The sequence below is a fragment of the Bombina bombina genome, chromosome 4 (genome assembly GCF_027579735.1).
Source record: "Bombina bombina isolate aBomBom1 chromosome 4, aBomBom1.pri, whole genome shotgun sequence".
Taxonomy (NCBI): domain Eukaryota; kingdom Metazoa; phylum Chordata; class Amphibia; order Anura; family Bombinatoridae; genus Bombina; species Bombina bombina.
The window spans coordinates 1,079,107,729-1,079,133,398 of record NC_069502.1 but is presented as its reverse complement, the minus strand read 5'-3'; the positions used below and the strand labels follow the sequence as shown (position 1 = coordinate 1,079,133,398).

At 38.6% G+C, this 25,670-nt stretch overlaps 1 protein-coding gene across 1 annotated transcript in view; it reads left to right on the top strand.

The window, feature by feature from the left end:
• The window catches only part of TTC7A (tetratricopeptide repeat domain 7A), a 1,159,252-nt gene that overhangs the window by 189,031 nt on the left and 944,551 nt on the right, over nt 1-25,670 (top strand). Inside the window, exon 4 of the mRNA XM_053712237.1 lies at nt 11,019-11,149. Within this exon, the coding sequence (XP_053568212.1) occupies nt 11,019-11,149 (131 nt within the window). The remainder of the gene's footprint in view (nt 1-11,018; nt 11,150-25,670) is intronic.

Sequence of the window (25,670 nt, the reverse complement as noted above, 5' to 3'; positions counted from 1 at the left end):
AATTTTGAATGTCGTAATTACGTGGCGCATCTCTTAGAACTGGCCGTTATTTTTTACAATTCGTAGGCTAATTTGCATAAAACTACACTTTATTGAGAGTTTACGTGAACAAAATACTGGCGTAAGTACTTGCGACGACTAAAATGTGTATTTGCGCACATTTTAGCTGATCGCCGGCTTTTCCTACTTACACCAGTTTAGCATCTGACGGCGCAGTATATTGGATAGGTCGAGTTGCGAGGTGAAATTACGGGCGGCGCGGGTTCCCTCGCTTGCGCCGCAAACTACGCCGTATATCGGATCGCGCCCCAGATGTCCAAAAGACTAGAAAAAAAGGATCTTTTTATTAATCAATTAGACTATTTTAAAAATAAAATCTGTCATAGGCTGTTGTGAATTCAAATATTGCTAATACTTATGACTTTAGTAAGAATTATTAATAATTTTTAATAAATGCATATCTTGTATTAAAGGGACATTAAACTCATTTTTTTCTTTCTTGATTCAGAGAGGGCATACACTTTTAAACAAGTTTCCAGTTTTGAATTGTTGAAATATTACCCTCCCATCCTCGTTGTAATCATTTTATAGTACTTGCCAAGCCATCTGCATACAGAGAATCAGCTATCTTGTGGTTTTCAAAAGTGATAAACCTCACTGAGATACAGGATATTGCATTTCTAAAACACACAGATATAGATTGTAATTTAAAACACTGTTTGTTATGTCCTAGGGCTCCATATTTTTTAATGTCTTTATTCAAAGTTAAGTTTTATATTCTATAAAGAAGAAAACAAGATTTGTAAACATGTTGGATTTTTCCTTTTCTTCTGAAGTTTGTAGCTAAAGAGGTGTTATTCATACTGCACAGACTTAAAAAAAACATCCATGTGTATGTTTAAATAGAAATATCTCATTTTATTTTGGCAAGGAATGGTGTCCATAGATCTTTTGGCAGTTAGAGGCATTCTCTCATTGGCATAGACACCTGTTTGGGCATATACACACTAGTAGTTTTTGGCAAAATTAAGATGCATTTGTTTAAGAATGCACATTGATTTTGTGTGTGTGTATATATATATATATATATATATATATATATATATATATGTATGTATATATATGTATGTATATATATAGTTAATCTGAGGGAGGGAAGTGTCCAAAACAGAATCCTTCTTCTCTGAGTATATTATCTTTGGTTTTCTTAGCACAGCATCTTTAAATAGAGGAAAGTCTCAATTATTTGCACAGATAATAGAATTCCATTTGTCTTAAAATAGATTTTATGCAAATATTTATGTTTGTCATACCCTGAGACAGCTTCACAAATCTATATATGTACATTTTTTACTATTCTTTAACCTGATGATAAGCACTGCTTGACAGGGTTGTGCTTTGTGGGATTTAAGTTCTTAGTCACTGTGTTGATTATAGTTTGCAATTAACTTTCATTATATCATTATATCATTGCTACAGGAAGTGTAGCACCACCAAGAATTCATAGGTTACTTTTGAAGTTACAGAAATATGATTATATATTGTAATACACCCCAGGAAGACATTTGTTAATTGCAGATACTTTATCTCGAATTTGGACAGAGTGTCACAGATCACCTGACGATGGAACTGACTCAGATATAGAGGTGCATGTCAATACTGCTAAAATGTCTGGAGCCATTTCATCAACTATGTGGCAGAGATTACAAAAGGCAACTGGAGAAGATGAAACTCTTCAAAATGTAATATAAGCCATCAATTCTGCAAGTTAAAATGTATACATGCCCAAGCAGTATTTGCCACATAGGGAAGAGCTTTCAGTGTTTGATGGTGTTCTTCTGAAAGGCAATAGATTGGTAATTCACTGAGAAGAGAAATGGTAACTAAAATACATGAAGAGCATTTAGGAATACAAAAATGCAGAAGGAAAGCTAGGGAAGTTCTTTTCTGGCCAAAAATGATGACTGATATCACAACCTTCATCTCTGCATTCCCAACTTGTCAGTCCTTTCAATCTGCTCTCCCTAAAGAGACTCTCATGCAGGAAGAAATGGTGAGGATTCCATAGCATACAGTAGGTGTGGATCTCTTTTCACTGAATGGCCAGGATTACATAGCCATATTAGATGCTTACTCCACCTATCCTGAAGTTGCCAAACTGAGAAATACGTCTTCAGAACAGGTGTGCGAGAAATTACGAGCAGTGTTTTCAAGGTATGGTGTTACAAATGTCTTAAAGTCAGACAATGGCCCCCAGTTTTCATGTAAACATTTTCAAGCATTTTCTGAGGAATTTGGATTTACACATATAACATCTAGTCCCAGGTATCCCCAGAGTAATAGATTAGCAGAGACTGAAGTCAATATTATTAAGAGGTTGCTTGCAAAGGCTAGTCACTCAGGAGAGAATCCACAAACAGCTTTACTTAATTATCGCTCTACACCACTGGAAGGAGGAAAGTCTCCAGCAGAACTGTTTTTTGGAAGGCAGATAAAAACTAAATTATTGTAATGTATTGGAAGAGGAAAGAGAACATTACAGAACACCAGAAGAGAATCTATGACAGAGGTGCAAAAGATTAAATGGAGCTGCATGTTGGGGATGTTGTGAAAGTCTGGACAGGACAAAATTGGACAATGAAGCTGTTGTGCCACATAAAGTGGCAGAACGGTGATTTGAAGTGAAAACCACAGAAGGTTTCGTTCTTAGACAAAATCATAGTTATTTACTGAAGATACCAAGATGTGCAGGGTCCAAAATGCTGCAAACTGACATGGAATTGTTTAGTGATACAGATGGATTATTGAGGGCTTAAGATGAAAGGACACTACCAGAGGAAAATGAAGCAATAGGACATGACATATTGCCATTTTATATAGCTGATGTGGAAGAACTTGACAGAGCAGAAAGCATTAACAATGAACTAAAAGCGTCTCTGCCAGAATCACAAATTGTTAACATATATACATCTAGGGGTATATTTATTAATGTGCGAGCGGACATGATACGATGTAGCGAATCATGTCCACCGCATATCGATAAATGCCAACAGCATATGCTGCCGGCATTTATCATTGCACCAGCAGTTCTTGTGATGTGCTGGTGCAATGCAGCCCCCCTGCAGATTCATGGACAATCGGCCGCTAGCAGGGGGTGTCAATCAACCCGATCGCATTCTATAGGGTTGATTTCTGTCCGCGACCTCAGAGCAGGCTGACAGGTTATGGAGCAGCAGCTTCTATACAGAGCTTGATAAATCGTCCCCCTAGTGGCAAGGCAATCAGAAAGCCACAAAGACTCATTGAGGAATGTTGAGAAGTAAACTTGTCAGTTAGGTTTGATTGTTATTTATTTGTTGTTTTCATGTTTGCTGTTATATTATATTGTTTATTATTTGTTTGTTTTTGTTTCTAAAAAGGGGAAGATGTGTTGAGTATAATTTGCAATGAACTTTCATTACAGGTAGCACTCAGTTTACGCCGGGGTTAGGTTCCAGAAGGAATGGTTGTAAATCGAAACCGTTGTAAATTGAAACCCAGTTTATAATGTAAGTCAATGGGAAGTGAGGGTGATAGGTTCCAGGCCCCTCTCAAATTGTCATAAGTAACACCTAATACAAGATTTTACATGAAGACTTTAAATGCTAAACTGCATTATAAACCTAATAAAATAATCACACAATACAGAATATATAATTAAACTAAGTTAAATGAACAAAATCATTTGCTAAACTGCATTATAAACCTAATAAAATAATCACACAACACAGACTTCACTTGCATTTTTCTGCAAACAGTTTTTTCTATGCATTCCAATCTGGACTAATTTATAGACAGGAAGATCTTGTTCCTTTGAAATCTGCTCCATAGATCAGGTCTGGTTAAACTGATTAATTTCAGCTTGCTTGGCTTTGCTGCAACACAAGCGGACAGCTCCACCTACTGGCTATTTTAATAAATGCACTGCTTCTCAATGCTTTTCAATAGCAGTCACATGACTGGAAAAAAAGGTTGTTATTCTGAAATGGTGTAAATTGAACCGTTGTAAAACGGGGGCCACCTGTATATCATTGCTACAGGAAGTGAGTTCAAGGGGCAGGGGCATACAGGAAACAGGAAGAGTTCTAGTTCAGTCTAGTTTTGGAGTTGCATTGCAGTCAGTCATGTAATAAAGTTATTGCAGAAAAGCAACCTTTCGCTGTCATCATTAGTTATATAAATAAGCAGACAACACATGGTACCAGAAGTGGATGTTTCTCCAGGAATTGAACTACAGCAATTTCAGGGATTTTGACCTGACACTGCAAAATGCTTTCACAATTTGTCAGTCTGCTGAACAGACCAGAAAACAGTTAAATATAATGCATAAAGACAGCACTCAGGAAGTGGTGAGTGAAGTAAGGAAATGCCAGTTAGCAGAGACAAAAGGAAGGCAAGTTATACCTCTATTAGACAGGAGACAAAATCATATAGCAAAAATAGAAGCAATACAGAGATATAATGCTGGAAATGCAGCAAAGTCCATGATTTTCGTAAATGTCCAGCATATGGGCAGAAATGTAAACTTTGCAAGAAATATAATCATTTTGCCTCAGTGTAAGCAAGGTACACATCTGCATGCAGTGGAGACAAATACCTCTAGTGAGGAGGATCTTTTTGTAGATATGGTGCAGCAGGTGTCAATGTCTGATAAAGAATGGGTTGTAAAAGTGGCAGTTCATGGTACAGTGATACCATTCAAAGTGGATACTGGAACAGATACTAATGTTATTCCTGAGAAACTATGGATAAGACTAAAGCCTAGACCAAAACTGCAGAGACAAAATAAAATACAGAGAGCATATAATGGACTTGAAATCCCTACTGTGGGACAATGTACTTTGTCCCTACATCATAATAACACAATAACAAGACACACATTTGTTGTAGCTCCTGGAGAAAGAGTTACTATACTTGATTTACAGTCTATACAACAGCTAGGGCTGGTCAACAAACTGTTTGCAATTACAGAAATTAAACATAAGAGCACTATTACCTTGCTAGAGGACTACAAGGATGTATTTGTTAGGCTTGGTAAGCTCCCTATGGAATATAAAATAGCTTTAAAACCTGGAGAAGCACCAGTAATTCATGCAGCACGCAAAGTACCAGTAGCTTTCAGAGATAAGCTTAAATAGGAGCTACACCACCTCCTTAAATTAAATGTCATAGAACGTGTGCATGAGCCAACAGAATGGGTTCACTCTATAGTTATTGTGTCAAAAAAGGATGGTTCATTAAGACTATGTTTAGATCCAAAAGAGTTAAATGCCAACATAAAAAGAGAGCAATACCAGATACTAACAAGAAATGAAATTCTAGGAGAGATGGTAGGTGCCCAGGTTTTTTTTCAATCCTTGATGTCTCAAATGGATTTTTGCAGGTGCCTTTAGCAAAAGAAAGCAGGCGCATATGCACTTTTAATACACCATTTGGAAGGTACAGTTTTTAACGTCTGCCTTTTGGGCTATGTTCAGCCCCTGAAATCTTTAATTGAACCATACAGCAATTATTTGATGGGGTGGAAGGCGTAAAAGTTTACATAGATGATATACTAATTTGGGGTACTACAGAAAGTGAACATAACCACAGACTTGAGAAGGTGCTACAGATTGCTCAGGATAATGGATTAAGATTAAATAAAACTAAATGTAAATTTAATCAATCTGAAATTTTCTAATTGGGAGAAATCATCTCATGTAAAGGTGTCAGACCTGATTCAGCTAAAGTACAGGCTATTGAGAAAATGGAATCCCCTGCTAGCAAGAAAGATTTACAGAGATTTCTAGGGATGGTGACTTACTTGGGCAAATGTATAGCTAATCTATGAGAAAAAACAAAACATATGAGGCATTTATTGCTGGAGGATGCTAAATGGTGCTGAGAAAAAGAACATGAAGCAGAATTTGTATTACTTAAAAAAACTGCTCAGTACAGCACATACTTTGCATTATTTTGATGTCTCACGTAAAACTAAGATTTCCACAGATGTATGCTCAAATAGAAAAAGAGACATTGGGTATTGCATTTGGCTGTGAAGCTTTTCATAATTTTGTTTATGGCATCTCATTTAGAGTTGAAACTGATCATAAACCCTTAATAACTATTTCACACAAACAATTGTGGAAAGCACCACTAACAATTCATAGGTTACTTTTGAAGTTACAGAAATATGATTATATATTGGAATACACCCCAGGAAGACATTTATTAATTGCAGATACTTTATCTCGAATTTGGACAGAGTGTCACAGATCACCTGACGCTGGAACTGACTTAGATATAGAGGTGCATGCCAATAGTGTTAAAATGTCTGGAGCCATTTCATCAACTATGTGGCAGAGATTTACAAAAGGCAACTGGAGAAGATGAAATTCTTCAAAATGTAATAAAAGCCATCAATTCTGCAAGTAAAAAGGTATACATGCCCAAGCAGTATTTGCCACATAGGGAAGAGCTTTCAGTGTTTGATGGTGTTCTTCTGAAAGGCAATATATTGGTAATTCACTGAGAAGAGAAATGGTAACTAAAATACATGAAGAGCATTTAGGAATACAAGAATGCAGAAGGAGAGCTAGGGAAGTTCTTTTCTGGCCAAAAATGATGACTGATATAACAACCTTCATCTCTGCATGCCCAACTTGTCAGTCCTTTCAATCTGCTCTCCCTAAAGAGACTCTCATGCAGGAAGAAATGGTGAGGATTCCATAGCATACAGTAGGTGTGGATCTGTTTTTCACTGAATGGCCAGGATTACATAGTCATATTAGATGCTTACTCCACCTATCCTGAAGTTGCCAAACTGAGAAATACTTCTTCAGAACAGGTGTGCGAGAAATTACGAGCAGTGTTTTCAAGGTATGGCATTACAAATGTCTTAAAGTCAGACAATGGCCCCCAGTTTTCATGTAAACATTTTCAAGCATTTTCTGAGGAATTTGTATTTACACATATAACATCTAGTCCAAGGGATCCCCAGAGTAATGGATTAGCAGAGGCTGAAGTCAAAATTATTAAGAGGTTGCTTGCAAAGGCTAGTCACTCAGGAGAGAATCCACAAACAGCTTTACTTAATTAACGCTCTACACCACTAGAAGGAGGAAAGTCTCCAGCAGAAGTGTTTTTTGGCAGGCAGATAAAAAACTAAATTACCTCGGTTGGCTCTTACCCAGTACCATGCAAACAGCAAATTACACAACATGTATTGGAAGAGAAAAGAGAAAATAACAGAACACCAGAAGAGAAACTATGACAGGGGTGCAAAAGATCACATGGAGCTGCATGTTGGGGATGTTGTGAAAGTCTGGACAGGACAAAATTGGACAATGAAACTGTTGTGCTGCATAAAGTGGCAGAACGGTGATTTGAAGTGAAAACCACAGAAGGTTTCATTCTTAGACAAAATCATAGTTATTTACTGAAGATACCAAGATGTGCAGGGTCCAAAATGCTGCAAACTGACATGGAATTGTTTAGTGATACAGATGGATTATTGAGGGCTGAAGATGAAAGGACACTACCAGAGGAAAATGGTGCAATAGGACATGACATATTGCCATTTTATATAGCTGATGTGGAAGAACTTGACAGAGCAGAGAGCATTAACAATGAACTAAATGACACTGAAGCGTCTCTGCCAGAATCACATATTGTTAACATATATAAATCTAGGGGTATATTTATTAATGTGCGAGCGGACATGATACGATGTAGCGAATCATGTCCACCGCATATCGATAAATGCCGACAGCATATGCTGCCGGCATTTATCATTGCACCAGCAGTTCTTGTGATGTGCTGGTGCAATGCAGCCCCCTGCAGATTCACGGCCAATCGGCCACTAGCAGGGGGTGTCTATCAACCCAATCGCATTCTATCGGGTTAATTTCTGTCCGCGACCTCAGAGCAGGCTGACAAGTTATGGAGCAGCAGCTTCTATACAGAGCTTGATAAATCATCCCCCTAGTGGCAGGGCAATCAGAAAGCCACAAAGACTCATTGAGGAATGTTGAGAAGTAAACTTGTCAATTAGGTTTGATTGTTATTTATTTGTTGTTGTCATGTTTGCTGTTATAGTTATATTGTTTATTATTTGTTTGTCTTTTGTTTCTAAAAAGGGGAAGATGTGTTGAGTATAGTTTGCAATGAACTTTCATTATATCATTGCTACAGGAGGTGAGTTCAAGGGGCAGGGGCATACAGGAAACAGGAAGAGTTCTAGTTCAGTCTAGTTTGGAGTTGCATTGCAGTCAGTCATGTAATAAAGTTATTGCAGAAAAGCAACCTTTCTCTGTCATCATCAGTTATATAAATAAGCAGACAACACAGTTGCTTATCAGAAAATTTAACAGTAAAACACTGTGACCCAGATGGACTTGGTATGCCATCCTAGTTTGGTTGTCCAGTGGGCACCCATGGCGTCTGTTTCAACGTCCAGATCTTCTTGTACAGGGTCCTTTTATTCATCAACATCTGCAGTCTCTCAACTTAACTACATAGAGATTGAATGGTTAATTCTTTCTTAGAGAGAATTTTCTGATTCTGTAATTGATACTTTGAGACAGGCAAGCCTGTGACGAGAAAGATTTACCATAAGGTGTGGAAAACTTACCTGTCATGGTGTTTAACTAGGGGGTACCCCTGGCATTCTGTGAGGATTCCCCTATTCTCCTGTTCCTTCAGAAGGGTCTGGATAAGGGTTATTCTACTAGTTCGAACAAGGGTAAGGTTTCAGCACTTTCAGTTTTACTTCATAGGAAGTTGACTTGTTTTCTAGATCTTCAATCCTTTATATACTGTAGGTCCTAGTTAGAATTAACCACAACAGAGTGAAATATTCTTTAACCCATTAGGACCTGGAAAACATATATCCTTAATTAAAAACATATTTATGATTATTAAAAAAATATTTACAACATTACATGTTCTAGTCATAACAACCATCTATAATCAAACATAATCTGATATAATATAACACCACCTCAGTGCGGGAACAACTTTAAGACTAGTTTGTTCTACAGAGTAACACCCCAATCTATCTCTTAATTCATTCCTATTGGTCCTAATGGGTTAAAGAAGATTTCCCTCTGTTGTGGCCACTAGAGGGGGTGTGTAAATTTTGTATATGGATGAGAATTGTTGATACACCTGAACAGGTAATTAGACCCCTCCCCTTTTGAAAGGGTATAAATTGTGTACAAGGAGGGTGTAATGTACAACATGATTAAGGTCATTAAGTGACCGAAACGTCGTTTTTTGTAAGCTGTGATGTCTCACAAATAAAGATACCTTGATGCATTAATAAGGTGCTGCTGTTTTTTGGCTATTATTGGACTAAGTAGTTTTATCCATCAAGCTTACTTGGAGGCGGGTCAGCAACCACTTGCTTGAATTACTGCTCATTCTACTCGCTCAATTTCCACTTCATATGCTTTCTGGAATGAGGCATCTGTAGAATAGATATGCAGGGCCGCGACTTGGTCGTCCTTTCATACATTCACAAAGATTTAGTGGGTTGATGTTTTGGTCTTGGCCTTGCTGCGTTTGGTAGGAAGGTCCTACAGGTGGTAGTGCCTAATAAGTAGGTATCTGCCTTTTTCTTTTGTCCCACCTAGTTTTTTTGTGGACTCCACAGCTTGGGTATTGGATCCCAAGTGAAAGGTCGTAGACCCTCACAACTTTTAGAAAGGAAACATAATTTATTCTTACCTGATAAGTGTATTTCTTTCTTTGTTATGAGAGTCCACGAACCGACCCGTAATTTTTGTTGGTGGCAGCAGTTCTAGTTTGTACTTCTTTACCCCACTTATCTCTTTATCTCTCTCTCTTAACTTAGCTATGCAAACTACTGGGAGAGAGGGAAGTAGGAGGGATACTTAAAGCTCTGGTGTGGGGTGTATTTGCCCCTCCTGGTGGCTAGGTGATGAATTCCCAAGAGTAAGGTTGTGGGCTCTCACAACCAAGAAATAAATACATTAATCAGGTAAGAATAAATTATGTTATTTATCTATATGAACTTTTAAAACGGAGTGTTTTTTGTATGAGTAATGTGAGATCTACATATTTGCATAATCTAAACTTCAGGTGTATAACCTTGCAAAATTCTATGGAGTGATTGTTTGATCAGTGCTGTTGCTAATTTGAATCTCTCCTTAAAGGGACAGTCTTGTCAAAATTAAACTTTCATGATTTAGATAGGGCATGTCATTTTAAACAACTTGGCATTCTTTGTTGAAAGCTAAACCTAGGTAGGCTCAATTGCGAATTTCTAAGCCCTTGAAGGCCGCCTTTTACCTAATTGTATTTTGACAGTTTTTCACAGCTAGACATAGCTAGTTCATGTGTGCCATACATATAACATTGTGCTCACTCCCGTGGAGTTATTTATGAGTCAGCACTGATTGGCTTAAAAGCAAATCTGACAAAAGACAGTCTGTGTGGAGCAACAGATGACTTCTCTTAGTATAACACTGTGATGTGCTAAACAGATGAATAGAAGATAATCACCGTACTCACAATTGTGGCAGCACAGACTGGGATCTCTCAGTGACCCAGCTCACTGCTCCAACGGTTATGTGATCAAGCAGACTCACTCCTCTCGATCAGACTCGTGCTTGTAGTATAAAAATGGTAAATCTGACAAAAGAACTGAGATAAGAAATAAGGGGCAATATGCAGAGGCTTAGATACAAGGTAATCACAGAGGTAAAAAGTATAATATAACTGCAATGGTTATGCAAAACTTTGGAATGGGTAATAAAGGGATTATCTATCATTTTAAACAATAACAATTCTGGAGTAAACTGTCCCTTTAACTAGCCACATAGCACACAAGGCTATAGGTATCGAAGTTAAATGTATCCCCCCCCCCCTGATCTTTGTGTAAATAAATGTAAACTATAGCTTTTAATTATTTAATTAAAATTAAACATATATTTATATAATTACTAAAAATATCCTGCTCATGTTGCCGTTCAAAGGTTTGTCCTTGGAACATTCATCTGCATCATTTTCCTCCCGTGTGCGTTTATCAGAAAGGGAAGAAGAAGCTGTATCTTGCTTTGAGAAAGCTAGTTTGATTGCACAAGTCTACTTGCAAGAATTGGAGAAGGTGAGTAATGTGTCTGGGATTTATTATTTCATTAGTAATTGAAAAACAATACTCCCTTGAATTAACTGGAATGTATGCAGCAATAGTGCTCCTAAGTCAGCCTTCTTTTCTCTGGGTCAGACATTGAGTGATAATCCCTAATCTTATAATATTTACTTGAATTAGGTGACATGTTTTTGTGTGTGTGTATATACAGTATATATATATATATATATATATATAAAAGAAAGTTCATAAAGGTTTAACACTCGCAATAATCCACGTCTGACCGGGGTGCTCAGCAGCATACTAACAGTCCCAAACAAAAGCAGGCACTCACCGGATTTATCCAACAAATTATAAGTCTGAGTACAGGGGTGAAACCCAGAAACGTCACTTGTGGTGTAAAATAATTTGTTGCCTGCTTTTGTTTGGGACTATATATAAAAAAAGATGTTTGTTTTTTTCTTAGAGGGGATAATTGTGAAAAATGTCTTCCCTGTAAAAGGACATAAAAGTGCAGTAAAAACTCTTTTCTAATTGCGCTGTTTGCATAAAACAATATCCTGTCACTCAAAAAATGAAGAAAGGGATTTAAAGACAAAATATATGCAAATTAGTCTTTTTCCCCAGTACATTTTGGTGATGAACCTTCTACCTGTGTTACACAATGTCCACGAACTTTCAACCAATAGGCAGCGCTTACACAATATGGTGATGTGTTACACAATGTCCAGAAACTTTCTACCAACAAATGGTGCTTTTTTACATAATGTCCATGTATGCAACAGGGAACTGTCACTATTTTATTTTATTTTTTTAAAACTAGTTCTTAAACAGCTCTTCATTATTTTATATAGATTAAAAATTACATTGTTTCTTTGTAATTTAAGTTAATACATTTGCTTTATGTGTAAAAGTTATGATCTCGATGCTCTAAATATAAACATTAAAATGTTAATTAAGTACTTTTGTGCTGTTTTGAACCAGCCACACAGTGTCAGTGAAGATATGGGTTTTTAAGTATTATTTTGTTGCATATAACCAACAAATATTGAACATGAACTATTTTGCTGTACAGCATGTATGTTGAATTCATTTTGAGTTCATTGAATAATTGAGATTACTGTGGATAACTATGCAGCCTAACTATAAAGTATCCGTTTACCATCTTGGGAAATAATAACGCTCCGGTGAACAAATTATATGCACTTGCAGGGTTTCGCTGCCTTGAACCAGCCATCCTCCTCAACCTTTTGGTCACACAAGTGATTGTTCCTTTGTATGGGGATTAAATGGTACAGACATGGACCCTCTGACAGTTGGAATAAATAGCTGTACCTTATTTACCTTTAAAAAGGTACATATTAGTTCCTTAAGGTGTAACTATGACCCATTGAGGGTACAACCACAGCAGTAGTACCCTATGGGGCCTATCTATCAAGCTCAGTATGGAGCTTGAAGCCCCGTGTTTCTCGCAAGACTTCCGGCTCGCCAGAAACACCAGTTATGAAGCAGCGGTCTAAAGACTGCTGCTCCATAACCTGTCCGCCTGCTCTGAGGAGGCGGAACAGAGAACGCCGCAATTCAACCCGATCAAATACGATCGGGTTGATTGACACCCCCTGCTAGCGGCCGATTGGCCGCAAATCTGCAGGGGGCGACGTTGCTCCAGCAGTTCACAAGAGCTGCTGGTGCAATGCTGAATGCGGAGAGCTTATTGCTCTCCGCATTCAGCGAGGTCTGTCGGACATGATCCGCACTGTCAGATCAGGTCCGACAGACATTTCATAAATATGCCCCTATGTGTTCACACACGGACCCCAACTGTACTCTTTTTTATGACAGTACAGTTAAAGTAACATTAAGAACCTCTTGCATTTGTCTAAACATTGTGTTTGTCTCCAAGCTCCCTAGGAGACAAAAATCATATTCTGTTACCTACAAATCCTGCAGATTAAATAGATGGTTTAGTCAGTTTGCAGCATTTTGAAACCCTAGGTTACAGATTTTGCTATCTGACCTTTCTAGGGAGTGTGGGACAAGGCATATTTTTTTTTACAAAAAGGATGTATTCAAAGCAAAGAATCGCTTTAGAATAATCTGTAGATGTATTTTTTTTACAATTTGAATAGTTGTTTAAATATTATAAATATAAGTGTAAGGGGTTTCTTTGAAGTACTTTAGTTTCTATAAAGTAATAGGAAATGCCATGTTTAAACAGTTTTCTATTTATTTCTGTGCAAACAAAGCTGTGTAGAAATATTTCTTTCATGTAATTAGCAAGAGTCCATGAGCTAGTGACGTATGAGATATACATTCCTACCAGGAGGGGCAAAGTTTCCCAAACCTCAAAATGCCTATAAATACACCCCTCACCACACCCACAATTCAGTTTTACAAACTTTGCCTCCCATGGAGGTGGTGAAGTAAGTTTGTGCTAGATTTCTACGTTGATATGCGCTTCGCAGCAGGCTGGAGCCCGGTTTTCCTCTCAGAGTGCAGTGAATGTCAGAGGGATGTGAAGAGAGTATTGCCTATTTGAATACAATGGTCTTCCTCTAGGGGATCTATTTCATAGGTTCTCTGTTATCGGTCGTAGAGATTTCTTCTCCTACCTCCCTTTTCAGATCGACGATATACTCTTATATACCATTACCTCTACTAATTCTCGTTTCAGTACTGGTTTGGCTATCTACTATATGTAGATGAGTGTCTTAGGGTAAGTAAGTCTTATTTTATTTATGACACTCTAAGCTATGGTTGGGCACTTTATATGTAAAGTTCTAAATATAACTTATATTTGCCATGATTCAGGATAATCAGTATTCCTTCATTCAGACTGTCAGTTTCATTATTTGGGATAATGCATATGAATAAATAATTTTTTCTTACCTTAAGAATTTCCAATTGACTTTTTTCCCTGCGGGCTGTTAGGCTCGCGGGGGCAGAAAATGCTTCAATTTATTGCGTCATTCTTGGCGCAAACTTTTTTGGCGCAAAATTTTGTCATTTCCGGCGCCATAGTTGACGCCGGAAGTTTGTTCGTGATTGCGTCATTTTTTGACGTATGTGTGTTACAGACGTTTTTTTGCGCCAAAAAATGTGGGCGTCGTTTTTTGACGTCAGAGGATGTTGCGTCATACTTGGCGCCAAAAAATATGGCCGTTGTACTTGACGCCTATAATGTGGGCGTCTTACTTGGCGCCAAAAAATGTGGGCGTCATACTTGGCACCACCTTTTTCACATTATTTAAGTCTCACTTTTTTATTGCTTCTGGTTGCTAGAGGCTTGTTTATTTTGCATCTTTTCCCATTCCTGAAACTGTCATTTAAGGAATTTGATCATTTTGCTTTATAAGTTGTTTTTTCTATTACATATTGCAAGATGTCGCAACCTGACCCTGGATCAGAATCTAATTCTGGAAAGACGCTGCCTGATGCTGGTTCTACCAAAGTTAAGTGCATCTGTTGTAAACTTTTGGTAACTGTTCCTCCGGCTGTAGTTTGTGTTAGTTGTCATGATAAGCTTTCTAACGCAGATAGTGTCTCCATTAATAATAATCCTTTACCTGTTGTTTTTCCTTCAACATCTAATGTTCAGGATGTCCCTGTTAATGTAAAATAATTTGTTTCTAATTCTATTAGGAAGGCTCTGTCTGTTATTCCTCCTTCCAATAAACGTAAAAGGTCTTTTAAAACTTCTCATATTTCAGATGAGTTTTTAAGTGACCGCCATCATTCTGACTTATCTGTTTCTGATGAGGATCTATCTGGTTCAGAGGATTCTGCTTCAGATATTGACACTGATAAATCTTCATATTTATTTAAGATGGAGTTTATTCGTTCTTTACTTAAAGAAGTGTTGATTGCATTAGATATGGAGGAGTTTAGTCCTCTTGATACTAAATCTACTAAGCGTTTAAATTCGGTTTTTAAACCTCATGCAGTTATTTCAGAAGTTTTTCCAGTTCCTGATGCTATTTCAGAAGTAATTTCTAGGGAATGGAATAGTCTGGGTACTTCATTTACTCCTTCTCCAAGGTTTAAGAAATTGTACCCTGTGCCATCTGATAGATTAGAATTTTGGGATAAAATCCCTAAAGTTGATGGGGCTATTTCTACTCTTGCTAAACGTACTACTATTCCCACAGCGGATAGTACTTCTTTTAAGGATCCTTTAGATAGGAAGCTTGAATCCTTTCTAACGAGAGCTTATTTATGTTCAGGTAATCTTCTTAGACCTGCTATTTCTTTGGCTGATGTTGCTGCAGCTTCCACTTTCTGGTTGGAGGCTTTAGCGCAACAAGTGTCAGACCATAATGCTTATAGCATTGTTAAACTTCTTCAACATGCTAATAACTTTATTTGTGATGCCATTTTTGATATCATTAGAATTGATGTCAGGTATATGTCTTTAGCTATTTTAGCTAGAAGAGCTTTATGGCTTAAATCTTGGAATGCAGATATGACTTCTAAGTCAACTTTGCTTTCTCTTTCTTTCCAAGGTAATAAATTATTTGGTTCACAGTTGGATTCTATAATTTCAACTGTTACTGGCGGGAAAGGAACCTTTTTGCCTCAGGACAAAAAATCTAAAGGTAAATATAGGGCTGCTAATCGTTTTCGTTCCTTTCGTCAGAATAAGGAACAAAAGCCTGACCCTTCCCCTAAAGGAACGGTTTCCGTTTGGAAACCTTCTCCAGTCTGCAATAAATCCAGGCCTTTTAGAAAGTCAAAACCAGCTCCCAAATCCGCATGAAGGTCTGGCCCTCATTCCAGCACAGCTGGTAGGGGGCAGGTTACGATTTTTCAAAGATATTTGGATCAATTCGATTCACAGTCTTTGGATTCAGAACATTGTTTCACAAGGGTACAGAATAGGTTTCAAGGTAAGGCCGCCTGTGAGAAGATTTTTTCTCTCACGCATTCCAGTAAACCCAGTGAAGGCTCAGGCGTTTCTGAAATGTGTTTCAGACCTAGAGTTGGCTGGGGTAATTGTGCCAGTTCCAGTTTTGGAACGGGGTCTGGGGTTTTACTCAAATCTCTTCATTGTACCAAAGAAGGAGAATTCCTTCAGACCAGTTCTGGATCTAAAAATATTGAATCGTTATGTAAGGATACCAACATTCAAAATGGTGACTATAAGGACTATTCTGCCTTTTGTTCAGCAAGGGCATTATATGTCTACAATAGACTTACAGGATGCATATCTTCATATTCCAATTCATCCAGATCACTATCAGTTCCTGAGATTCTCTTTTCTAGACAAGCATTACCAGTTTGTTGCCCTTCCGTTTGGCCTAGCAACAGCTCCAAGGATCTTTTCAAAGGTTCTCAGTGCCCTTCTCTCTGTAATCAGAGAGTATTGCAGTATTTCCTTATTTGGACGATATCTTGGTACTTGCTCAGTCTTTACATTCTGCAGAATCTCATACGAATCAACTTGTGTTGTTTCTTCAAAGACATGGTTGGAGGATCAATTTACCAAAGAGTTCATTGATTCCTCAGACAAAGGTAACCTTTTTGGGCTTTCAAATAGATTCAGTGTCCATGACTTTTTCTCTAACAGAAAAGAGACGTTTGAAGTTGGTTTCAGCTTGTCGAAACCTTCAGTCTCAATCATTCCCTTCGTTAGCTTTGTGCATGGAAATTCTAGGTCTCATGACTGCTGCATCGGACGCGATCCCCTTTGCTCGATTTCACATGAGACCTCTTCAGCTTTGTATGCTGAACCAGTGGTGCAGGGATTATACAAAGATATCACAGTTAATATCCTTAAATCCCAATGTTCGATCTTCTCTGACTTGGTGGTTGAATCACCATCGTCTAATTCAAGGGGCCTCTTTTGTTCGTCCAACCTGGACTGTAATCTCAACAGATGCAAGTCTTTCAGGTTGGGGAGCTGTATGGGGATCTCTGACAGCGCAGGGGGTTTGGGAATTTCAGGAGGCGAAATTACCAATCAACATTTTGGAACTCCGTGCGATTTTCAGAGCTCTTCAGTTCTGGCCTCTTCTGAAGAGAGAATCATTTATTTGTTTTCAGACAGACAATGTCACAACCGTGGCGTATGTCAATCATCAAGGTGGGACTCACAGTCCTCAGGCTATGAAAGAAGTATCTCGGATACTGGTATGGGCAGAATCCAGCTCCTGTCTAATCTCTGTGGTTCATATCCAAGGTGTAGACAATTGGGAAGCGGATTATCTCAGTCGCCAGACGTTACATCCGGGCGAATGGTCTCTTCACCCAGAGGTATTTCTTCAGATTGTTTAAATCTGGGGACTTCCAGAAATAGATCTGATGGCCTCTCATCTAAACAAGAAACTTCCCAGGTATCTGTCCAGATCCAGGGATCCTCAGGCGGAAGCAGTGGACGCGCTGTCGCTTCCTTGGAATTATCAACCTGCTTATATCTTTCCGCCTCTAGTTCTTCTTCCAAAAGTGATTTCCAAAATTCTAATGGAACGTTCGTTTGTATTGCTGGTGGCTCCAGCATGGCCTCACAGGTTTTGGTATGCGGATCTCGTTCGGATGGCAAGTTGCCAACCTTGGACACTTCCGTTAAGGTCAGACCTTCTATCTCAAGGCCCTTTTTTCCATCAGGATCTCAAATCATTAAATTTGAAGGTATGGAGATTGAACGCTTGATTCTTAGTCATAGAGGTTTCTCTGACTCAGTGATTAATACATTGGGGGGTAGTTATCGTCGTGTCTACTTTTCCTGCCTTTGCCGGTCCAATATGCCCGCCTAAGCTCGCATCACATCACCGCCGCGGACCTGCAAAAATTTGCCTAAGTTATCAAAAAAGCTGTCAAAAAGCCGCGCACCAAGTACGGGGCGATGAGCAGCGGACTGTGAGAGTTATCACTCATCCGATCTCGCTGCTCTTCGGCTTTTTGACAGCTTTCTTGCTAGCCTGTCACTAAGCACTCACGCTAACTACACTGTTCTACCCCCTATACAGGCGCCCCCGGAGCCCCCTGCAACTAAATAAAGTTACTAACCCCTAAACCGCCGCTCCTAGACCCCGCCGCAACTCTTATAAATGTATTAACCCCTAAACCGCCGCTCCTAGACCCCGCCACAACTCTTATAAATGTATTAACCCCTAAACCGCCGCTCCCAGACACCGCTGCCACCTACATTATACCTAGTAACCCCTATCCTGCCCCCCCTATACCGTCGCCCTCTATAATAAAGTTATTAACCCCTATCCTGCTGATCCCGCACCTCGCCGCAACTAAATAAATAGTTTAACCCCTAAACCGCTCCCTGACCCCGCCGCAACTTATATTAAATTTATGAACCCCTATCCTGCCCCCCCTACACCGTCGCCACCTATAATAAATGTATTAACCCCTATCCTGCCCCCCACTACACCGCCGCCACTGTAATAAAATTATTAACCCCTAAACCTAAGTCTAACCCTAACCCTAACACCCCCCTAACTTAAATATTAATTAAATACATCTAAATAATATTTCTATTATGAACTAAATTAATCCTATTTAAAACTAAATACTTACCTTTAAAATAAACCCTAATATAGCTACAATATAAATAATAATAATATTGTATTTATTTTAGGATTTATTTTTATTTTACAGGCATCTTTCAATTTATTTTAACTAGGTACAATAGCTATTAAATAGTTATTAACTATTTAATAGCTTACCTAGCTAAAATAAAGAGAAATTAACCTGTAAAATAAAAACTAACCTAAGTTACAATTACACCTAACACTACACTATACTTAAATAAATTATTCCTATTTAAAACTAAATACTTACCTGTAAAATAAACCCTTACGGCTAGATTTAGATTTTTGTCGGTAAGGACCCGCGTATCTAACGCTGGCTTTTTTCTGGCCGCACCTTTAAAATAACTCTGGTATTGAGAGTCCACAGAATGGCTGCGTTAGGCTCCAAAAAAGGAGCGTAGAGCATATTTAACGCAACTGCAACTCTCGATACCAGAGTTGCTTACGGACGCGGCCAGCCTCAAAAACGTGCTCGTGCATGATTCCCCCATAGGAAACAATGGGGCTGTTTGAGCTGAAAAAAAACCTAACACCTGCAAAAAAGCCGCGTTCAGCTCCTAACGCAGCCCCATTGTTTGCTATGGGGAAACACTTCCTACGTCTGCACCCTAACATGTACCCCGAGTCTAAACACCCCTAACCTTACACTTATTAACCCCTATTCTGCCGCCCCCGCTATCGCTGACCCCTGTATATTATTTTTAACCCCTAATCTGCCGCTCCGTAAACCGCCGCTACTTACATTATCCCTATGTATCCCTAATCTGCTGCCCCTAACACCGCCGACCCCTATATTATATTTATTAACCCCTAATCTGCCCCCCACAACGTCGCCTCCACCTGCCTACACTTATTAACCCCTAATCTGCCGAGCGGACCGCACCGCTATTATAAAGTTATTAACCCCTAATCCGCCTCACTAACCCTATAATAAATAGTATTAACCCCTAATCTGCCCTCCCTAACATCGCCGACACCTAACTTCAATTATTAACCCCTAATCTGCCGACCGGAGCTCACCGCTATTCTAATAAATGTATTAACCCCTAATGCTAAGTCTAACCCTAACACTAACATCCCTCTAAGTTAAATATAATTTAAATATAACGAAATTAATTAACTCTTCTTAAATAAATTATTCCTATTTAAAGCTAAATACTTACCTGTAAAATAAATCCTAATATAGCTACAATATAAATTATAATTATATTATAGCTATTTTAGGATTAATATTTATTTTACAGGTAACTTTGTATTTAATTTAACCAGGTACAATAGCTATTAAATAGTTAAGAACTATTTAATAGCTAAAATAGTTAAAATAATTACAAATTTACCTGTAAAATAAATCCTAACCTAAGTTACAATTAAACCTAACACTACACTATAAATAAATAAATTAAATACAATTCCTACAAATAACTACAATGAAATAAACTAGCTAAAGTACAAAAAATAAAAAAATATTTACAAACATAAGAAAAATATTACAACAATTTTAAACTAATTACACCTACTCTAAGCCCCCTAATAAAATAACAAAGCCCCACAAAATAACAAAATGCCCTACCCTATTCTAAATTACTAAAGTTCAAAGCTCTTTTACCTTACCAGCCCTGAACAGGGCCCTTTGCGGGGCAAGCCCCAAGAAGTTCAGCTCTTTTGCCTGTAAAAAAAACATACAATACCCCCCCCCAACATTACAACCCACCACCCACATACCCCTAATCTAACCCAAACCCCCCTTAAATAAACCTAACACTAAGCCCCTGAAGATCTTCCTACCTTATCTTCACCATACCAGGTTCACCGATCCGTCCTGAAGAGCTCCTCCGATGTCCTGATCCAAGCCCAAGCGGGGGGCTGAAGAGGTCCATGATCCGGCTGAAGTCTTCATCCAAGCGGGAGCTGAAGAGGTCCATGATCCGGATGAAGTCTTCATCCAAGCGGGAGCTGAAGAGGTCCATGATCCGGATGAAGTCTTCTATCAACGGCATCTTCAATCTTCTTTCTTCGGGAGCCATCATCTTCCATCCGACGCGGAACATCCTCTTCTCCCGATGCCTACTAGCCGAATGACGGTTCCTGTAAATGACGTCATCCAAGATGGCATCCCTCGAATTCCGATTGGCTGATAGGATTCTATCAGCCAATCGGAATTAAGGTAGGAATATTCTGATTGGCTGATGGAATCAGCCAATCAGAATCAAGTTCAATCCGATTGGCTGATTCGATCAGCCAATCAGATTGAGCTCGCATTCTATTGGCCAATAGAATGCGAGCTCAATCTGATTGGCTGATCGGATAGAATCCTATCAGCCAATCGGAATTCGAGGGACGCCATCTTGGATGACGTCATTTAAAGGAACCGTCATTCGGCTAGTAGGCGTCGGGAGAAGAGGATGTTCCGCGTCGGATGGAAGATGATGGCTCCCGAAGAAAGAAGATTGAACTACACCTAATTACACCTAATCTAAGCCCCCTAATAAAATAACAAACCCCCCCAAAATAAAAAAAATGGGTGGTGGGTTTTAATGTTGGGGGGGTTGTATTTTTCTTTTACAGGCAAAAGAGCTGAATTATTTGGGGCATGCCCCACAAAAGGCCCTTTTAAGGGCTGGTAAGGTAAAAGAGCTTTGAACTTTTTTAATTTAGAATAGGGTAGGGCATTTTTTTATTTTGGGGGGGGGGGTTGTTATTTTATTAGGGGGCTTAGATTAGGTGTAATTAGCTTAAAATTGTTGTAATATTTTTTAAATGTTTGTAACTTATTTTTTTTATTTTTGTAACTTAGCTTTTTTATTTTTTGTACTTTAGTTAGTTTATGTAATTGTATTTAATTGTAGTTATTTGTATTTAATTTATTTAATGATAGTGTAGTGTTAGGTTTAATTGTAACTTAGGTTAGGATTTATTTTACAGGTAATTTTGTATTTCTTTTAGCTAGGTAGTTATTAAATAGTTAATAACTATTTAATAACTATTCTAACTAGCTAAAATAAATACAAAGTTACCTGTAAAATAAATATAATTCCTAAGGCCTAGATTTGGAGTTTGGCGGTAGCCGTGAAAACCAGCGTTAGAGGCTCCTAACGCTGGTTTTAGGCTACCGCCAGTATTTGGAGTCATTCAAAAAAGGGTCTAACGCTCACTTTTCAGCCGTGACTTTTCCATACCGCAGATCCCCTTACGTCAATTGCGTATCCTATCTTTTCAATGGGATCTTTCTAACTCCGGTATTTAGAGTTGTGTCTGAAGTGAGTGTTAGAAATCTAACGACAAAACTCCAGCCGCAGAAAAAAGTCAGTAGTTAAGAGCTTTCTGGGCTAACGCCGGTTCATAAAGCTCTTAACTACTGTACTCTAAAGTACACTAACACCCATAAACTACCTATGTACCCCTAAACCGAGGTCCCCCCACATCGCCGACACTCGATTAAATTTTTTTAACCCCTAATCTGCCGACCGCCACCTACGTTATCCCTATGTACCCCTAATCTGCTGCCCTAACACCGCCGACCCCTATATTATATTTATTAACCCCTAATCTGCCCCCCACAACGTCGCCTCCACCTGCCTACACTTATTAACCCCTAATCTGCCGAGTGGACCGCACCGCTATTATTATAAAGTTATTAACCCCTAATCCGCCTCACTAACCCTATAATAAATAGTATTAACCCCTAATCTGCCCTCCCTAACATCGCCGACACATCGCCGACGCTGATTGGATCAGCCAATCGGAATATTCCATCAGCCAATCAGAATATTCCTACCTCAATTCCGATTGGCTGATAGAATCCTATCAGCCAATCGGAATTCGAGGGACACCATCTTGGATGACGTCATTTAAAGGAACCGTCATTCGTCGTTCAGTCGTCGGCCAGGATGGATGTTCCGCGTCGGAGGTCTTCAGGATGCTGCCGCTCCGCTCCGGATGGATGACGATAGAAGATCCCGCTTGGATGAAGACTTCAATCGGATGGAAGACCTCTTCTGCCCGCTTGGATGAAGACTTCTACCGGATGGAGGACCTCTTCTTGCTCCGCTTGGATGAAGAATTTGGCTCGGCTGGGTGAAGACGACTCAATGTAGGGAGATCTTCAGGGGCTTAGTGTTAGGTTTATTTAAGGGGGGTTTGGGTTAGATTAGGGGTATGTGGGTGGTGGGTTGTAATGTTGGGGGGGTATTGTATGTTTTTTTTTACAGGCAAAAGAGCTGAACTTCTTGGGGCATGCCCCGCAAAGGGCCCTGTTCAGGGCTGGTAAGGTAAAAGAGCTTTGAACTTTAGTAATTTAGAATAGGGTAGGGCATTTTTTTATTTTGGGGGGCTTTGTTATTTTATTAGGGGGCTTAGAGTAGGTGTAATTAGTTTAAAATTGTTGTAATATATTTCTAATGTTTGTAAATATTTTTTTATTTTTTGTAACTTAGTTCTTTTTTATTTTTTGTACTTTAGTTAGTTTATTTCATTGTATTTATTTGTAGGAATTGTATTTAATTTATTTATTGATAGTGTAGTGTTAGGTTTAATTGTAACTTAGGTTAGGATTTATTTTACAGGTAAATTTGTAATTATTTTAACTATTTTAGCTATTAAATAGTTCTTAACTATTTAATAGCTATTGTACCTGGTTAAAATAAATACAAAGTTACCTGTAAAATAAATATTAATCCTAAAATAGCTATAATATCATTATAATTTATATTGTAGCTATATTAGTATTTATTTTACAGGTAAGTATTTAGCTTTAAATAGGAATAATTTATTTAATAAGAGTTAATTAATTTCGTTAGATTAAAATTATATTTAAGTTAGGGGGGTGTTAGGGTTAGACTTAGCTTTAGGGGTTAATACATTTATTAGAATAGCGGTGAGCTCCAGTCGGCAGATTAGGGGTTAATAATTGAAGTTAGGTGTCAGCGATGTTAGGGAGGGCAGATTAGGGGTTAATACTATTTATTATAGGGTTAGTGAGGCGGATTAGGGGTTAATAACTTTATAATAATAGCGGTGCGGTCCGCTCTGCAGATTAGGGGTTAATAAGTGTAGGCAGGTGGAGGTGACGTTGTGGGGGGCAGATTAGGGGTTAATAAATATAATATAGGGGTCGGCGGTGTTAGGGGCAGCAGATTAGGGGTACATAGGGATAATGTAAGTAGCGGCGGTTTACGGAGCGGCAGATTAGGGGTTAAAAATAATATACAGGGGTCAGCGATAGCGGGGGCGGCAGATTAGGGGTTAATAAGTGTAAGGTTAGGGGTGTTTAGACTCGGGGTACATGTTAGGGTGTTAGGTGCAGACGTAGGAAGTGTTTCCCCATAGCAAACAATGGGGCTGTGTTAGGAGCTGAACGCGGCTTTTTTGCAGGTGTTAGGTTTTTTTTCAGCTCAAACAGCCCCATTGTTTCCTATGGGGGAATCGTGCACGAGCACGTTTTTGAGGCTGGCCGCGTCCGTAAGCAACTCTGGTATCGAGAGTTGCAGTTGCGTTAAATATGCTCTACGCTCCTTTTTTGGAGCCTAACGCAGCCATTCTGTGGACTCTCAATACCAGAGTTATTTTAAAGGTGCGGCTAGAAAAAAGCCAGCGTTAGATACCCGGGTCGTTACCGACAAAACTCTAAATCTAGCCGTAAAATAGCTACAATGTAATTATTAATTACATTGTAGCTATCTTAGGGTTTATTTTACAAGTAAGTATTTAGTTTTAAATAGAAATAATTTATTAAAGTATAGTGTAGTGTTAGGTGTAATTGTAACTTAGGTTAGTTTTTATTTTACAGGTTAATTTCTCTTTATTTTAACTAGGTAGCTATTAAATAGTTAATAACTATTTAATAGCTATTGTACCTAGTTAAAATAAATTGAAAGATGCCTGTAAAATAAAAATAAATCCTAAGATAGCTACAATGTAATTATTATTTATATTGTAGCTATCTTAGGGTTTATTTTAAAGGTATTTAGTTTTAAATAGAATTAATTTAGTTCATAATAGAAATATTATTTAGATTTATTTAATAAATATTTAAGTTAGGGGGGTGTTAGGGTTAGTGTTAGACTTAGGTTTAGGGGTTAATAAATTTATTACAGTGGCGGCGGTGTAGTGGGGGGCAGGATAGGGGTTAATAAATGTATTATAGGTGGCGACGGTGTAGGGGGGGCAGATTAGGGGTTAATAAATTTAATATAGGTTGCGGTGGGGTCAGGGAGCGGCGGTTTAGGGGTTAATATGTATAGAGTAGCTTGCGGTGGGCTCTGGGAGCGGTGGTTTAGGGGGTAATAACTTTATTTAGTTGCAGCGGTGTAGGGGGGGACAGATTAGTGGTGTTTAGACTCGGGGTACATGTTAGTTTGTTAGGTGCAGACAGCTCCCATAGAAATCAATGGGATGTCTGGCAGCAGCGAACTTGTACTTTCGCTATGGTCAGACTCCCATTGATTCCTATGGAATCCGCCGCCTCCAGGGCGGCGGATTGAAAACCAGGTACGCTGGGCCGTAAAAGTGCCGAGCGTACCTGCTAGTTTTTTGATAACTAGCAAAAGTAGTCAGATTGTGCCGCACTTGTGTGCGGAACATCTGGAGTGACGTAAGAATCGATCTGTGTCGGACTGAGTCCGGCGGATCGAAGTTTACGTCACAAAATTCTACTTTTGCCGGTCTCTAGCCTTTGATAACTAAGGCGAATCAGCCTCGCCACAAATACGCTGCGGAATTCCAAGGGGACAAAATAAATAATGAACGTATGTTTCAAAGATCTTAAATTCACATACTTTAAGAACTTTATTTTCTTTATTATCCCATTTGACTGCATAGCATAGTGAAGGATAAGAGAGGTAGTTATTTACATAAGGATATGCCGCAAGCCTAAGGATGAACATAATTCATGAATACCTTTGCTTGAGGTGTAGTGCTGGTGTCTTTTCGTTTAATAGCTAGAGCTACAGACAAGCAATTGATCATCATCAAAAATACAACATTTTTGACAATCCCCC